The following is a 17,431-nucleotide window of genomic DNA, read 5'->3' on the forward strand; positions in this document are numbered from 1 at the left end:
CTGGAAGACCAATAGTTAGCACACCACACAATGGATTTAACCAAGCGTCATTATACACAGAGACCATCGGCCATGAGAACCAGTGTAACGATATCCAGCTAGGATACGTGTACAACATATTGTATATCCTATAAGCTGCGTGCTTCCTCGTGATATCCACGTATGGAATTACCGTCCTCGTGATGTGCTTCCATTGCGGCCATCCATCCAGGGGTTCATGTTCGGAGGGGTTCAACAAGGGATGTAAGTCACCGGCGTGGTGAGAAAGGGCATAGAGAATGAGGTAAACATTGATTTGTGAAACGGGCAACCCAACGGCAAATGATGCTGTCTCTAGACCAAAGCACACCGGGAAGCAAAGTAAAGGGGATTCCGCCTTCATACGACTGCAGGTGGCACTTAAGTCCAGACCCCAACAGCACAGTCCCATCGTCCCTTCTGTCGTAGCAAGCCCTCCCCCTCTTCAGCCAACGTAACCCTAAGGATATAAACCCAGCAGAAACAACATGATGCACAGCCCACCAACCCGCTCATTGATCCAGTAATCGTGTATGAATCCCAAAACGCCCACAACGTCTAAAGCAAAACGATAGAGAGGATATGATTACGCAGTCTCGAAGTCGCCGAAGGTGTTCTCGCCCGAGTATGTGATGTAGAGGAAACTGTGGTAGTAGTCACGTTAGTCTGGGTTACAGTTGGAAAAAATGATAGGGGATAGAGGTTGCCACGTACCCATCCTCATCCTTGTGCTCCTCGTAGATGCTGCTCATGAGAGCAGCGGTTGGAGGAAGGACCTCATCTACGAAGATGAAGATGGCCTTCTCGGGCGACAGCTTGATGCGCTTGCGGATGACGTAAACGAACTGGCCCACGGTGAGGTCCGCCGGTACGAGGTACTTCTTCTTATCGATGGTAGCGATATCACTCTTCTCGACCTTTTCGCAAATAACCTGTGGCGACATGTGTTAGTTAGGGATAAGGGCGGTGACTGCGGGATTGTCCGGATGGGGGATGCTTACGGGAATACGGTCGGAGTACTTTTGGCGAATACGCTCGGCCTCGGCCTTGCGCTTCTCGAAGGGGTGCTCGTCCTTGAACTTGGATCTCATTTTGGCGGTTTGGGTTGATAATGTGGAAGATGCGGTGATAGGTGTTTGGCTTTGAAATAGACTACAAGCGTGGATACGATGGATGGATAAGACGGTGTCTGCGATAGAGGGAATCCGGTGTTAGTCGGAAGAAGCGGCTATTGAAAGGGAGATAGACCATGGATGGCTTCCACAAGGAGCAGCATCAGTGTTGGTCGGAAATGCAAAACATACCTTGATGACTGGCGTGTGATGGAAATGAGGAAGCTGGGGAGAGATGTCAGAGGTAAGAAACGGCAAGAGGATGAAGAGGGGGAAGAAGGGTTGATGTACCTCTTTGACCATCGATGTAAGGTGTGTTAGTAGGTTGCCAGGCAGTGTTGCCTATCGGCCGCGTCCAGTTGGCGGCTGCCCGCCTGTCTGCGCAGCACGGGTCAAAGGCCCTGGACACGCCAGGACAACCTGAACACTAAGCGGGTGACCAGCAGGCGGAGGCGGGGCTGACCAGATGACTAAAGCGAGAGTCGATCCTCGATTGGGCTTAGCCCGCTCCCAGTCGGTGAATCAGATGGGTCACTGGCCGTCGCTCACATGGTCAGGCTTAACAGGTCACTGCCTTTTCAGTGGCATTCCAGGGGCATTTCAAGGCGAAGGCGTGCCCGGCACTCAGCTAGGAGCGGTACCTGAACGGTACCTCTTGGCCATCAGTGGGGCGGCGTGGAGGTAGCAATGACGCAGCACTCCGTATCCGTCTCCTATCTCTCGTTGTACACTACCTACCTACCTACCTACCTCTAGTATACATAGTACATTACCAAGTCCTAGGTTGATACCTTGTATCAGCGGCACATGGACAAGACAGAAGGATGGCCCGAAGAAGGGCGCATTGGAAATCTCCTTTCCGTTCCAAGGGCAGCCAGCCTCGTGGCCCTGGTCCTTTGGCTTCCCGGTTCGTTGAACGTGTAGACCGCATTTTACTAAGAAGGGCGTGGACGGTTCCATCGGCTTGGCCAGCGTCTCGACCTCGCACCCGACGGGCAGCTTGTTGACCGCTTTGTTCGCCTGCCGTCTACCTCTACACTATTAAAGACCTAGGGAGGACCAGGTCATGGATGTCACCACTGCGAAGTCGTCATTCTCTCCGCTTGTTTGCATTTGGTATATCTTATCCATAATAGTCTCCTATCTATCAATGAAGCTTTATCCTGGAGCTCCTCCCGGGCCTCCCTACAACTGAAGTCCGATCGGAGCTGACCATTTGCCCCGCCATGGGACCCGGGCCCGCGTGTTTACACTACTATCAGGTACCGTTTTCGGTGTCCGCCTAGGTGGCTTTTCCGGTCGCTCCCGGAGTGCGTGCAGCACCAAAAGTGGACATCTTGCTCCTCAGGGTCCGGTTCCCCGTCCATCCACTGGAGCCGTTGAAATGCAAGGAACACCCCGCGAATGTTCCGTTCTGCCTACGGCACTGCGCTATCATGGATGGCAGCGTGGTTACAGAAGGAGCTGTCTATCAGCCTGTTCCGGGTATAGCGTCATTTTCCATTATTTGTATGTAGGTAGTTGATAGTTGATCCAACCAGTGAAAGAGAATTCGGCTCCGAGGCACTACAAGCGGATCCCTCCTCGAGATCCCCAGCAGGCAGGGCGATTACCCAGCGAAGACTAGACTACCCGCCGAGGCCAAGCTCTCGATTTCAACAATAACATCCGATTTTGGACACCACATCAGCCGTGGATCGAGTCCGTCAAATTTCTCGGTTCAGCCTTGTCCCAATTGACGAATCGATAGTTCACCAATTCGCCATTGTGAAAGAGCTTGCGCGGTCTTTCCCGGCCCTCCGTACTTAGATCTGGTGTGGTGGTCTCATGTTCGCAGAGTAAAATCATTCGATCTCGGGACCTCGACCTGCTCACCACCCACCACTACGCTACCACTCCCCAATTCGTATAAATAAGAACCGTCAAGATGGCCTCGCGACGGCCTACTCTTCGCCTCTTTGCTCAGTGCAAGACGAAACCCCAATTCAACCATACCTGGACCCCTCGCCGAGCTGCATCAAGCTTCCAGAGCTCCGGATCGGCACGTCAAGCTTTCTCGAACTCGCGAAACTACCTCACTTTGGCTGCTGCTGGTCTGGCTGTAGCCACTACTCTTGGTTACAAGATGGTATGCGCCTGCTGCGACCTCCCATTGACCAATTGCCTACTACGGACCCTAGCTCACCATGTGCTCTGAATTCAGGCCGTCGAAGACCCCATCCGATGCGATTCCCCCACCCTTGCCGAGCGCGACCAGCAGATTAAGCGCGAGAAAGGCGTAAATGATGCCTCGCCAATGCGCCTGCGTATGGAGAAGTTCGTCAAGGAGCAACAGAAGGAAATTGTCAGAGCGCTAGAGGAGGCCGACGGCACACCATTCCGGGTGGACGAGTGGCAGCGCAAGGAGGGTGGCGGCGGCATCACCTGCGTCCTCCAGGAAGGCAAGGTGTTTGAGAAGGCCGGTGTTGGTGTGAGCGTCGTTTACGGCACTCTTCCCAAGCCCGCCATCATCAAGATGCGTGCCAACCACAAAAACCTGGCTCAGGAGGATGACATTCCTGACAGCCTCGAGTTCTTCGCCGCCGGCCTCAGTCTGATCGTCCACCCCAAGAACCCCATGGCCCCGACGGTCCACCTCAACTACCGATACTTCGAGACGGCCAACCCCGACGGCTCCTCGGGAGCGTGGTGGTTCGGTGGCGGAAGTGACCTGACGCCCAGCTACCTCTTTGATGAGGACGCCATCCAGTTCCACAAGTCGCTGAAGGAAGTGTGCGATGCCCACGACAAGGAATACTACCCCCGCTTCAAGAAGTGGTGCGACGAGTACTTCTACAACAAGCACCGCGGCGAGTGCCGCGGTATCGGTGGCATCTTCTTCGACGACTTGGATGAGACCGTCTCCGACAAGGAGAACACCTTCGCTTTCGTCCAGGACGCGCTCAAGTCGTTTGCGCCCACCTACATTTCCATCATCAACAAGCGCAAGGATATGCCGTACACGGAGGAGGAGAAGCGGTGGCAGCAGATTCGCAGGGGCAAGTATGTCGAGTTCAACCTGGTGCACGACCGCGGCACCGCGTTTGGCTTGAATACCCCTGGTGCACGCGTGGAGAGTATTCTCATGAGCTTGCCGTTGACGGCTAGGTGGGAGTACATGTATGAGCCGGCGCCGAAGAGCAGGGAGGCGAGGCTGGTTGAGGTGCTGAAGAACCCCAAGGACTGGGTATGATGATAAGGATTTGTACCTCTATTCTGTGCCGTTGAAGGTTCTTTGTATGTATTTTTATGACTTGCATGGTAAAAATGGGTTACGTGAGATGAAGAAGAAAAAAAACAATGAGTAGACAAAATGCTATCGATGATCCGTCAAATCTGATTGTGTTAAATCCGAACTATGGTCGCGCGCTATTGAGTAGAGAATGCAGTTTTGAACTTGGACGTTTTCTTAGGACCGCGTCACTGCATGCACCTAACAACTTACAACATTCAACCACCACCACCGAATAAAATGATGACTCGGATGAAGTGCAAGTTTAAGCCATCATAACTACCAGAACCTATTTCTCAGGATTTACGAAACATAATCCAGTTAATTACTTCCCGGAGGAAAATCAACAGCGTGATGGCCTCACCCAACGAACACCACCACGGGCATTCTGACCCGAATCCCGACTTACACCCACCAGGCCCTGCTTCGCCTCACCCTCAACCGTCTTACCAGCCTCAACCACAGGAAGAAGCAAAAAGCTCATCACCACCATTACACTCACCACAAATCTCCACAACGCCGGCCCTCGACCTCCCCACCTCCCGACAATTCCTCACCTCCCTCATAACCGCCATCTCCAACATTCCTCTGCTCGACGAGCCACCTACCCAAATACACAAACCCGCACCCGGGCCAGGGTCCAAACCCCAATCCAAAGCTGCCGATGTACCAGCAACAGAGACAGAAACGACAATTCGGAGGAAACAACTACTCCAGATCCTCAAAGACGAAGGTGACGAAGGGAGAGAAGAAGATGATCATGATGTAACCATCAGGAACAAGAACATGAACAAGATAAAGATTCCTGGAGGTCAAGTGAACCCCCTTAAACTGGTACCGCCTGAATACCGACATTTGATCATCACGCTACATGTTCTGTTTCCGGGGGTGGTGTTACCAGGGTTGGAGGTTTTGGAGCGGGGGTTGGTTGAACGGGTCATTTTGAGGAGGTGTGCTGCTGGAGAGGGGGTAGCGGCAGCGGTAGTGAAGAAGAAGAAGAAGAAGGAGGAGGAGGAGGAGGAGGAGGAGGAAGATGAGGAAGGGAGGCAGAAGGAGCAGATGAAAGAAGGGGATATGGATGTGGATATGGATATGGATATGGATGTGGATGTGGTCATGGAAGAAGGGGACGACAACAGGAAGAACGACGACGACGACGACGGGGACGTAACAAGTCCGCCGCCGGCTGAGGATGAGACCAAGGATGGTGGAAAGGCTAAGAAAAACCACCACAAGTCACTGTGGGAGGAGTCCACAGAAGCAAAAGTCGAACATCATCCCCGGTCACCACCTCCAGAGTTCTATCTCGTCCGCTCCTCCCAGTTCCTCAACGTCCACCCGAAGCGGAAACGAAAGTATCCAAGTAGCAATCTTTCTGGGCTGTATGGAGACGCAGACACCGAGGGTATCCCGTCAGGTGTTGGCAGCGAAGCAGACCGAGAGCGAGACTACCGAATACAGCGGTACATGGTCAGCCTGGAAGCATGGAACTGTACCTGCGCTGCGTTTGCGTTTGCTTGTGTCTCGGAGCCAGAAGCAGGAGATGATGCAAAAGAAACAGGAGGAGAAGAGCTACAAGAAAAGAGAGAAAGTGATAACAAAGGAAGTGCAGGCTGGACCTTTGGCGGGATGACCCTCTTCAACGCCCGAGATCACTCGAGCGTACCGCCCGTTTGCAAACACCTGCTGGCCTGTCTGTTGGCTGATAAGTGGACGAGGGCGTTGGGGAGGTATGTGACGGATCGGGTGGTGAGTAGAGAGGAAATGGCCGGCATTGTTGCTGATGTGTAGTAAGTCTAGAGTGAGGGTCTGTTATAGATAGGTAGTTTCTCTGTTACTGGCGAACCGCAGTCAACAAACCAACTTGTCAGTTAAATAGTATTATTAAACAATCGCTCAAGATCCCATCCTTGACCTTGAGCAGCCCTCTTTCTATGTGTGAAAGTGTCTCTCTTGTGTTTGATTCCGTACACAGACGTGATTCATGCTGATTTGATTGATTTCGTATCATCTACGGCCGGGTCCGTTGCGCCCCGTCATCCATCCCGTTGCTCGCCTTCCTGTTCCCTCTTTCACTTTGTCATGTCTCGCTTATTTCTTCTTCTCTTTCGGGCTGTTCTCCTTCTCCTTGCTTTCACCATTTGCCGCCGCCGGGCTACCCTCCTTCTTGTCGGCGCCCTCCTTCTTCTCGCCGTTTTCTCCCTCCTTCTTCTTGGCGTCGTTCTCCTCCTGCTGCTGCCTGTTCTGGATCTTGTTCTCAATCAGGTCGTGGAACGCAGTGATGGCGCGGATCAGACTGCTGAGGTAGATGGCCATGAGCTGGTCGTTGGTCTTGATGCTCATGGCGTGGTTGAGCTCGCTGTCGGCGTTGGTTCCAGTAGCGCCTGGGCCGGACTTGGGCGTCGAGAGGTTGGGGAGCAAGTTGAAGACGTCCTGGAGGTTGCCGAGAATAGCGTGGTTCACGGGCAGCTGGCCGTCAAGGACCTTTTGGAGATATGCTTGGATGTCGCGGAGGCGGTGGTGGAGGCCTTGCAGCGAGCGCATCTGGTTGGTGATGCGGGTGGATAGTGTGCCGACGGCTACGTCACGGATGTCGCGAAGGAGGTGCTCGACGCCGATTTCCTCGGCCTCTTCGGCCTCGATAATGGAGGGAGTGTGGACAAAAGTCTTGGATGTAGTGGTGCCATCCTGTGGTAGTCACACACAAGTATAGTTAGCAGCTGTGACTTGGGCGAGGCTGAGTAAGAACAAGTGGAAACGCGACGGCGTCTCTGGAAGACATACATCCTTGATCTCGTCAACGGCAAAGTAGGCATCTGTAGGAACGCCCGTCTCCTTGGGCTGGACATCGACAATAACCAGAAGCGGGTTGGGAGTGTAGCGCTTGAACAGCTCGTTGATGTCGAGATCGGAAGCCCGTAGCTTGGGGCCGGAATGGTACCAGCCTATTAGCTTCTCGCGCGCATTGACCTTCTTGAACATGTCGTTCATGGACTCGACGTAGTTGTGGTCAAGGAACCAGACTGAGGGGTCCTTGTCGTCCTCCTCGAAGGGAACTGCATCACCAGAGTTAGCCGGATATTCACCTGGGCGCGGGGCAACCAGGCAAGCTTCCGCAGCAGACTACGCACCCGCGAAACTGTTGGACACGCGAACATTCTTTCCATCATTCTGGCCTAATAGCACGCCGACGACACGCTTGCTCTTGGACTTGTTGGCTTGGGTACGGTTGTAGTGGTCGACAACTGAGAGCAGAACCAGCGGCGCAACCGAGACGCTGCGGTTCACCAGGGAGAGCGTTTCCGCAGTAGTGGCGGGCATGGCGAGAGCTGGATTCGAGGTGTCGTCGTTGTCGTCGTCGTTGTCGTCGTCACCGTCGGAGGCGTGATGGCTTGTGTGTTTGGTGGGCGTGGCGGGAGGTCGGGTGGTATTTCGTGGGGTAGAAGAAGGAAGGCGGGCTGGTGGGTATGATGTATGTTTTGGTCGTCGATGTACGTATAGCAAGTATCGTCAGTTGTCAGTGGCCTCGAAGCTCCAACTGCTGTAGTTGCAGTGGTCTGGTCTCGCCGTCGTCACTGGCTAGCTGCCTCACTTGCTGGAAGGTGAGTACCCAATCAGGTTAGCGCCTGGGTAGGTACCTTCCGCTTGAACTTGAGTTGGGCGGTGGGGCCTCAGCCTTCTGCCCTGTGCCACTGCCGCGGTGACATAACAACCTAGAGGGCTTATCTAATCAGTAGCCGGTACGGATGTACACTAGAGGTACGCAGTCTGTACCCTCCGCCTGAACTTACAGGGGCTTTTATAGCGACCTTCCTCCTGAGGAAGTTGAGACCGCAGAAAGGGGGGTCTCTTTATGCGCTGGAAGGCTCCTTGGCGCGTGTCATGACACCCTTTTGGTCGTTGCGCCTCTGACAGAGACCTAGGATCGGCATAAAGTCGAGGGATCCTCCCGCCTTTTAATTCGAACGAACCCATCCGTACATCCATCCATCGTCTGCCCAACAACGTGACGCCATACTTTATACCTACCCGTCCGGCCCAACATAACCTCAAAGAAAGCAAAATAACCAAAATCTATCGCAAACATGAAGTTCTCCGGTCTCGTTCTCGGCGCCCTTGCCCTCGTCTCCAGCGCTATTGCCGTTGACATCCAGAAGTCGGTCATCATCACCTACAAGGAGAACACTCCCGACTCGGTGATCCAGCAGGACAAGAAGGCCATTCTCGATGACGGTGGTGTCATTACCCACGAGTACACCCTCATGAAGTATGCTCTCAGACACCGTCATGTTGGTTCGGGTGTTCTTGCTAACCCTTTTATCCAGGGGCTTCTCTGCCAAGGTTAACGCAAAGACACTCGAGTCGGTTTCCGCCTCCAGCGAGAGCTACGCCACTATCGAGGAGGACAAGGTCGTCAGCACGTTGTAAGCGGCCAGCTGATTGTTTGGCGACACCTGGGACGAGCGCAGACAACAAAAAAAAATTAACCATTCGAGTCTACACAGCGACATCTAAGGTACAACGGTGCCAGAGAGAAAGAGAGACTGAAAGAAAGTGTGTTGGAAATGATACCCAGGTGCAACTGTACTGGGCAAAGTTGTTGCCTTTTGCGGACTGTAAGTCATAGTCTTGGCGTTTTTGGAAATGGATCGATGGAGATGGACTGTCATGATATCAACATCTGACGGACGGGCTCAATGTCCCAACGTTTGGCAAGCATCTTTACGTTCAATAGATTATGTGTTTATCAACGTCATGATCATGAAGCATCGAGGTTCGGGTCTCAGGAACTTCATGAACCTGGTACTGTCATCATACGACTCCATATCCGAAGTCATTGTCATTGAGAAATCGACATGTAAACAACTTATGGTCGTTCGACTACCTAACCACTCATCGCCGACCATGTCGCTGACTCGGAAGCTATGACTTGATCTTCAGGGGAATGGGTTGATCCACTGCGGTGAGCATGTTGTGTAGTCTCATGAGCCATGGGCTCTTTGGTAACAGCCCTGTTCAGCAACCCAGCTCGAGACAGCGGTTCCGCGGGTTTCTTTCCAGTTGGTAGAGACCTCGTCTCCAAGAGCCTGACATCATTCGACAAGAACAGCGTAACCACCCCAGGTACAGATCATGTCTGGTCAGTGCCGTGATGTTTGTAATGTCCATAGCCTAGGTATAGCGTAGAGGAACTCGGGCTCTCCAGGAACGGCACAGGAACCCATCATGCCAACATGCCCTGATCCCTGAGACTGCTCCAGTGGTGGATGAGCTGAATCGGGATGTTTGAGTGGATGCCAAATGGGAACCTCGACGACCACAGTTCGCACAAGAAACGAACGACGATGCCCCATGCACGTAATTACATCGAATACATTGCCGAAACCAAACTGGAACCCCTGTTGCTCTGCTTGCATCTCAGGGCGTCAAATCAGCGATAACAGCAGTCAGTGGTCTATTTGCGTTCAGTCAGTCCCCTTCCCCAGAGTGGCCCGCATACCTAGCGCACCGTGACCCCAATGGAGACGCAACTGAACCGCCTGCCGTGGTGAGGTGCCAGTCATGTATGAAACGAAATTCCCCCAACCCGACCTTAATGTCCAACCGCGACTCGGGAATTGGACAACTTCCAACGAACTTCGGGACATACAACAACACGAGAACTTGCGCATCCGCAAAGACAGACGTCTTGAGTAATCAAGGCTCTAATCAACCGTTCAAGAGGATCACCAATCCCATTTGAATCATTCATTTATCCTTGATCGCCTCCCTACTTGGCTTCCAACATCCGACTTGTCCCGTCTTTGGCCTTCTGTTCGCCGCGTTTAATTAGCATCTCCTGAGAAAAGAAACGACCTCGTCTCAGCCGTCGCCTTACAATCTTTTGTTCTATCTTGCATTATTCACCACATCGTACTTTCCCTCAACTGCCGCAGCATAGTCCAATCGATTACCGGGCAGACAGCACGGAATTCCTGCATCCGTTTTACGCTTACAACGTGCCGACGTCTTGTACACTAAGTACACGCACCCGATCAAGACCCTCCACCTCGTCCCGTTGGGTTCCGATCCGCCCCTATCGTAAGGCTATATCGACGACACGCTGGCCCATAGTTTTGTCGATTCCGTGCGGCCTCTACATTGATCACCATTACCAAGTTATCTGAACCGTGGGCCCGTCGGGCCTCTTGAGACTACCCATCATGACGCAGTACAGCCTCGCGAAGCAGGCCGCCCTGTTGAAATGGATCAACACGTTCAAGACATCGCGCCGGGCGGCCACCCTTAAGGACCTCCAAGATGGTCTGATGCTGGGAGACATTCTCGAAGATATGACCTCCGGGGACTTTTCCAGCTCCAGCCTCATTCGGAATCCTTCCTCACCCGAAGACAACAAGGCCAACCTTGAAACTGTATCTCGTGGCCTTGCTGCTTTCATGCGCAACGACGTTCCGCAGTACGCTCCTCCGCCGTCCAAGTTGCGCGCCATTCTCGAACACCCGGACGACATTGCAATTTGCGAGTTCCTCTCGTATTTTGTTATTACCATCTGCTTGGGTTCCACCAACAAGGCATACGTTCCGGCTATCCTGCAGCTCGACAGCGTTACACAAAAGGAAATCGCAAACACCGTCGAAGTGTTCCAAAAGCGAAAAGATGCGGATGCGAAACTGCAAGAGCCGAAGGAGGTGGATGGACAAACTAATGCCGACCTGCACATTGTCAGGGATCCGGCCCTTATGGAGGAAGAGTTGAGGCAAACAAAGGGCGCCTACGAATACCTCAAGAAGCAGAATGCCGATCTACAAGCGCGGGTCGACAAGCTCCTCGATACACGCCAAGCTCTACTCAACGACCTTAACGGGGCGCAAGCCGAGCTGAACGCTATGAAGAGGCACAGGGGTGCCGATGCTGGCGCAGCCATCAAGGACTTGCGAGACGAGATCAAGGACAAAATGGCCATCATTGACGACTTGGAGGCTCAAATCGTCAAGGAGACAGCGCACATCACCAAGCTCGAGAAAGACAATGCTGCTCTAAAAGCAAGGGCTGACCGGGTTAAGGACCTGGAGGACAAGCTTATAGAGCTGGAACACGAGAACAAGCAGCAACAGCAACAGATCAAGGGCCTAGAGAACTACAAGAAGAAGGCTCAAGATCTTACTTTTATCCAGCAACGAAACAGGACCCTAGAGGAGCAAATTGTCCAGATGGAACAGGACTTGAAGGACTTTGAGAACTTCAAGGCGCAAAACAGGAAGCTCCAAAAGGAGATTGAAGAAAAGGTCAAGGTGTTGGCGAATAATGAGCAAGAGATTGTCTACACGCTCCAATCCAGGAACGTCTTGCAAGAAACAAACGAGGAGCTCCAACGAAGAGTTGAGTACCTTGAATCGAAACACCAGGCTGATGAGAATATGATCAAGGAGCTCCAGGAGCAGCTTCAAATGGGTGGTGCCATCCATGAGACATCGGGTTCACAAAGTCCTGTTACCAATGGCGGCTTCAACCTCGAGCATGAGCTTGAAACAGAACCTGCTGTTCGTCTAGAGCTCCAGCGGCTCAAGGCAGAAAACAACGTCTTGCGCAGCAATATGACCGTTGCGTCTGAGAATGAGCGCCTAAGAAGCGAATTGGAGTCGGCCAACAAGAAGGTTGACTTGTATCGCGGCAAGTGCACCGAGGCTATGGAGAAGCACGCCGTTGCCCAGGAACAACTCAATGCCATGATGAACAACACAACAGGAGAAAGGTTTGTTTACGCGCTTAATTCTGAGTGGGAATCACAAAATTAGGATTTACTAACACCTGAGTACCTTAGCAATCCCGCTTTTGTGAACCTGCGCAAACAGTTCCTTGACACCTCGAGCGACGTCGAGAAGCTCACAAAGCGAGTTCAGGAGCTCGAGCAGGACGTTGCAGACAAGGAGCGCGAGTTGATCGCTGTGAAGACAGATCGTGAGTCCTGGCATCTTTGTGCTGAAAATGCAAAGGCAAAAACTGACCAACGTTCTTCCCATAGTGTCCGTCATTGGAGAGGAGCAATCAGCTGCACTCACCGCACTCAAGGCTTCTGACGAGTTGATAGCCGAATCGCTACAGAAGGAACTCGAGGCCACACGCAAGCAGCTCAGAGAGAAGACGTTTGAACTGGACGAGATGAAGGCACAGCTGATGGAAGCATTGGTCTCCAAGGACAAGCTCCGCAAGCAGCTGGACGATGCCATTGCGAGCGGCGGAGATCCGAACAAGTCCAGGAAGGAGGACGTTGAGAAGATGGAGAAGCTGAAGGCTGCGCTCAGGCAAAAGATCGAGGTGAGCAACGACCCTTCTTCAAGTCCAACACCTCCTTATCTGGCCTCACGGGTCGTTATCCCCCTTTTGGCGAACCCCTCGCCTATCGCATCTGGGTTCATCTTTGACAAAGATGGTGAATGGGTCATCGTTCCCACGTCAATACCATCAGAAGGCTCCTGGCTTAGTGGCCTTGAGAAGACCAGTGCTTGCCTGTCAAGCATTTTCAAACGATGGAAGACTGAGATACCTGCTCTTGGTGACTGGTGATCACGTACTGTATGGTGATCACCTGCCTCTCAGTCTTATCCCTCAAGCTCCTTGTCCTTTTGCTTTCAGCTGTATCCACGATTACTTTACCTGCCCACAGACTGATTTCCCAGCTGTCGAAGCCGACAAATCTATCATCACCAAACAGTGTTTTAGCCATGTTGTATATGCACCTCTCACAAAATGCTAATGCCACTCGCCTATAGCAACTCGACAAGGCTGAACAGGAGAAGTACGATCTCCAAAGGCGGATCAAGCTTGTTGAGAGCGGCGGTGCCTATGCGGCCCAAAAGGTACGTCCATTCGTTGCTTTCCATCCGCCTGGACGATGACAGATGTAATGCGATTTTTTTGTATTTGTTGTTGTTCCCCTTTGATTTGTATACTAACCAGAGCATCTTCCGGTCCAAACAACAGGCGGCAAGCGACCAAGTCATCAAGAACCTCCAGCGCGAGAATTCCATGATCACAACAGCATGGTACGACATCACAAGCCGGCTGCAGAGCAACCATGTCATTCTCCAAAGACGGCACGACCAACCCAAGAGCTGGCTGCACAAGCAAAGGCAGTTGGTAAACGGTGAGTAAAACAATCCTTACCTCAACCCTCAATCTCCTGATTTTCTTTTTTCCTCGGGACGAAGACCAAAATCTGACCCTTATCCCCTTTTGTTCTTCTGTAGCCACGCCAAGGAGGTAGAACGTCCTCGCGTAGCCTGCCCTGTCCTACCAAGATCAGGGCCGGCCGCCTCGCCGCCGCCGCCGCTACCACCATCTACCACCTACCATCATCACGTTACGTCTCTGCAAGCAACCAAGATCAACCCACACATGGTCTCGTATTCAACCTGCCTAACTGATGCTGCGCTTTGCTGGACAGCGATCTTCTCGCTTATCCGCGCGTTACTGTCTGTGGTGGCGGTGGCGACCACCTTGAAGAACCTCTATCGTATCTCGATCGTGCTAGCAAGAAAGCCGAACAGAAATAAGTCGGGTCCAAGGTCATCATCATCGTCAATACGACGGCTGATGGCCACCACGGCGGCGACTATGGCGTTTGTTTCGGTGCTAGTCACGGGGGGTGATTGATCGACTGGATGTTTTTCTGCGTGCGTGCGTGCGGTTGGTGTGGATTCCAACAAGAATAACAAAAAGAAAACTATAGAGAAGACGTCTTTGAAATAGATTGTGGACATACCCTATCTAGACACAATCTCAAGGGAGAGTCACATGAAGGGAAAACGTCGCGAAGGGAATGAATAGACGGATGCATTGATAAGGAGCAGGGCGATCAAGACGGGCGACATATGGATTTTAATAAAGACACGAAGCAAGGGCCGAAGTATCAGACGATGTAAAACGCTTACAAAAAAAAACCATGTGTTAGAAGCTAGATAGCATTGCGTCGAGTTGGGTTAATCATGGAATCTTTGTTTACTTTGCCCCTGAGATAGACCTGAAAGTGGGATTAGAAAATGAGACGAATGAACATGATGGCGGCGATTGCCACGTTTACATCACTTTGGTACCATGGAAAAAAGATATCAATAGGATCTTTTTCACTTTGTTTCAATTTTCCTCTTTTTCCTGAATCTACCCATCCATCCATCCATCCCGAACATCCCGGTTACAAGAAAGAAGTCTCGTTCTCTTCTGCCTTCGTGTCATGATAACAAACATGCATCGTCGCTTTTCCCATCATAACATCAAAGACCCCCAATTCCCGTTATTTTCCGAAAACGAACCGCCTTTTGAACGGTGTCTCGGTGACATCAAGGGTGGTGTGGTGTGGTATATATGTAACAACAACCTCCAGCCAGTCATGGTGACTGGTCATTTTGCCCCCTTCCCAAAAACTCGAATCGAAGGAGCAGAGCTCATACCAACTAAGCGCAGGATGAGGATAATTCGGTTTCGTTTCGTATTCGTGTCCAGGTTCGTTGGTTGAATCGGTGTATTGTACTTTTTCTTCAACATTACCGACTATTATGAAAGGAAGAAGCTTGGCCCCCGCTTCTCTTTCTGCCCTGCTCTTTTTTTTTCCTTCACCACCAACCTAAAACGTGGAAAGAAACCACAAGCTGACATTGGTTTTGCCGGGTGTTTTCTTTACGAGCTCTTGGCAGCAGAAGCAATCTTGCTCATGATACCGCTGCCAGCGCTGCTAGCCTTGGCCTTGTCACCTTCAAAGATGGCGAGCAGGGACTTCCAGACCTGGGCGGGCTCCTGGCTGGCGTCAATGGCCTTCCAGATGCCCGTGTTCTGGTAGTAGCCGACGACGGGCGCCGTCTGCTTGTGGTAGGTCTCAAGACGCTTGCGCAGCGCCTCGGCGTTGTCGTCACTGCGCTGCACCAGCGGCTCGCCCGTGATGTCGTCCTTCATGTCGTCCTTGGGCGGGTTGAAGATGCGGTGGTAGGAACGGCCGGAAGCAGGGTGGACGAGACGGCCCGTGATGCGCGCGACGAGAAGGGAGTCGTCGATCTTGAGCTCAACCGCATGCTGCAGGGGCAGGTTGCGCTCGCGGAGCATGGCGTCGAGACCCTCGGCCTGGGGGACGGTGCGAGGGAAGCCGTCGAGGATGAAGCTATTGTGAGGAAGGAGGGGTTGTTAGTTTATGGTTAAAGGGCAAGAAGGGGGGGAGGGGATGGGGGGCAATGGAAAACACATACCCGCCCTGGCACTCCTTGTTGTTCTCCAACTCGTCCTTGATCATGCCAATGACAATGTCGTCGCTGACGAGACCGCCCTCGTTCATGATCTTCTTGGCCTGCTTGCCGAGAGCGGTGCCCTTGGCGACCTGGGCGCGGAGCATGTCACCGGTGGCCTATGAAGCGTTGCGCGCGTGTCGCGCATTGGTTAGCTTCTCATCCGGTCCCTAGTCCCAGACTGGCGCGAAACAAGACACCAATCGGTTCTTTTGCATGGGGGACAGGCAGCAAGACAAGGAAACTTACAAGGTGGCAGCAGTTGAACTTCTCCTTGATCTTGGGGGCCTGGGTGCCCTTGCCGGCACCGGGAGGGCCCATGAGGACCATGCGGAGCTGCTCGGCGGTGGTGACGGGCTTGCCGCTGAAGTCGCGGGTCTCGAGGGACCTGACGCGATCCTCGAGGGAGGCAATGACATCGCCGAGGCGCTTAACTTCGTCGTCGATGAAGCCCATCTTGAATGTGGTGTGTTGGGGAGGAGTGGAGATGTTTGGTTGGAAGGTGGAGGAGGTGGAGGTGGAGGCAAGAGGGAGAGAAAAGGAGAGAGAAGCAGAAGAAGAAGAAGAAGAAGAGAAGAGGAAGGGAAAGTTGGAAAAGGAAATAACCTCAAATTCAAATCAACGGAGCGAAACGGACACGGAACGCGGGAGCAAGACTGGAGTCAATGGTAGTAGTACTAGGTAGTCGGGCTACGGGTACCTCTTCTAGTAGTCCGGGTCACGGTAGTATTGTATACTGTATGGAGGCCGGGGACGGTCCTGGTTTGGCTGACAGGTACTTTTGAAGCTCGGTCGTTTTTTTTTCTCCAGTGATCGGAGCGGCCACGGCAGCGCTTGGATGCCACTGGACCCGGACTCAGTGGTTGTTGAGCACGAGTGCCCATTCCCCGTTCATTGACTTGCCCTGAATTTTGGATACATACCTAGAGATCTCATTTGCTTGCAGTAGGTTACTGTACATGACGCACTGCTACTACCTACCTCTGTCTCTACGACATTCTGTATGGATTACGGGGTACATGAGGGGAGTTACCGTTCGGTCACCTCCAAGTTTGATTTCCCTGTATGGTTGGTTATAAGGAACCGAACCGGTACATCTTTTAACCGATCACCCCGGACTTTCATTGAGTGTATCTGGGCAATCTGAACTTTCGATCCTTGCTGAGCTCGTTTTGTGTTCCTAGAGAATGGTATCACCGTCACGGGCTCAGACAGCTACACCTGAATTCCTTTCAACAGTTGTCGTGGTGAGGGCTTTTTGGAGCTTCAATAAGTGCCCCTCCATGGTGGTACGTATGACAAGAGCTCCCATCTGAAACCTCTAGGTATGAGGTACATCTCTCGGAATTCACCGGCCACTCAACTGTCAACAACAAACCCGGGCTTCCGATGCCATTCCTCTCCTCCGACAACCATGATAATCCTGCCGATATTGGAGGTTGGGATGGACTGGACATTGGACCAGATGGGACGGAAGGATGGCCTCGCTGGGTTCGGGTCGGCAATCCGGATGAATGGACTTGAACTCAGACTTCAGTGGGGGAGTTGGGGAATGGTGGGAATGCGGATGCCAAGTTGCAAGGTCCCGAGGATGTCAAATCCACCACACGTGGGGTGTCCCGGTGTTCCTAGCGCCAAGCTCCTGTTGGAGACTGCCCAGCTTCGTCTCATCATCGCCAGCCTCGGCAGTCATAAGCTAGCCATGCATGCTTACGCAACAGGGAGAGCATCAAGTGATGGAATTTGTTTAAAGTATGTGA

At 52.6% G+C, this 17,431-nt stretch overlaps 6 protein-coding genes across 6 annotated transcripts; 3 read left to right on the forward strand and 3 right to left on the reverse strand.

The window, feature by feature from the left end:
• Positions 1-79: 79 nt before the first annotated feature.
• On the reverse strand, positions 80-1,376 carry NEUTE1DRAFT_117293 (uncharacterized protein; the record flags this gene model as incomplete). Its single annotated transcript, XM_009853665.1, has 4 exons — positions 80-662; positions 733-950; positions 1,020-1,207; positions 1,323-1,376. 3 exons carry the CDS (start codon positions 1,107-1,109, stop codon positions 605-607), a joined length of 366 nt encoding a protein of 121 aa, XP_009851967.1.
• Positions 1,377-2,810: 1,434 nt separating this feature from the next.
• Positions 2,811-4,501, forward strand: NEUTE1DRAFT_117294 (uncharacterized protein; the record flags this gene model as incomplete). The annotated part of the gene is made up of 2 exons (XM_009853666.1): positions 2,811-3,258; positions 3,334-4,501. The coding sequence occupies 2 exons, from the start codon at positions 3,058-3,060 to the stop codon at positions 4,360-4,362; spliced, it is 1,230 nt and encodes a 409-aa protein (XP_009851968.1).
• Positions 4,502-4,755: 254 nt separating this feature from the next.
• Positions 4,756-6,192, forward strand: NEUTE1DRAFT_138528 (uncharacterized protein; the record flags this gene model as incomplete). Its single annotated transcript, XM_009853667.1, has 1 exon — positions 4,756-6,192. The coding sequence occupies one exon, from the start codon at positions 4,756-4,758 to the stop codon at positions 6,190-6,192; it is 1,437 nt and encodes a 478-aa protein (XP_009851969.1).
• Positions 6,193-6,211: 19 nt separating this feature from the next.
• NEUTE1DRAFT_64848 (uncharacterized protein) lies at positions 6,212-7,882 on the reverse strand (the record flags this gene model as incomplete). Its single annotated transcript, XM_009853668.1, has 3 exons — positions 6,212-7,089; positions 7,186-7,457; positions 7,533-7,882. The coding sequence occupies 3 exons, from the start codon at positions 7,720-7,722 to the stop codon at positions 6,493-6,495; spliced, it is 1,059 nt and encodes a 352-aa protein (XP_009851970.1).
• Positions 7,883-8,383: 501 nt separating this feature from the next.
• Positions 8,384-9,189, forward strand: NEUTE1DRAFT_95201 (uncharacterized protein; the record flags this gene model as incomplete). Its single annotated transcript, XM_009853669.1, has 2 exons — positions 8,384-8,668; positions 8,727-9,189. 2 exons carry the CDS (start codon positions 8,487-8,489, stop codon positions 8,827-8,829), a joined length of 285 nt encoding a protein of 94 aa, XP_009851971.1.
• A 5,611-nt stretch (positions 9,190-14,800) lies between these two features.
• On the reverse strand, positions 14,801-16,207 carry NEUTE1DRAFT_122918 (uncharacterized protein; the record flags this gene model as incomplete). Its single annotated transcript, XM_009853670.1, has 3 exons — positions 14,801-15,550; positions 15,636-15,790; positions 15,921-16,207. The coding sequence occupies 3 exons, from the start codon at positions 16,125-16,127 to the stop codon at positions 15,076-15,078; spliced, it is 837 nt and encodes a 278-aa protein (XP_009851972.1).
• Between the last annotated feature and the right edge of the window lie 1,224 nt (positions 16,208-17,431).

This window comes from Neurospora tetrasperma (genome assembly GCF_000213175.1).
Source record: "Neurospora tetrasperma FGSC 2508 unplaced genomic scaffold NEUTE1scaffold_4, whole genome shotgun sequence".
NCBI lineage: Eukaryota > Fungi > Ascomycota > Sordariomycetes > Sordariales > Sordariaceae > Neurospora > Neurospora tetrasperma.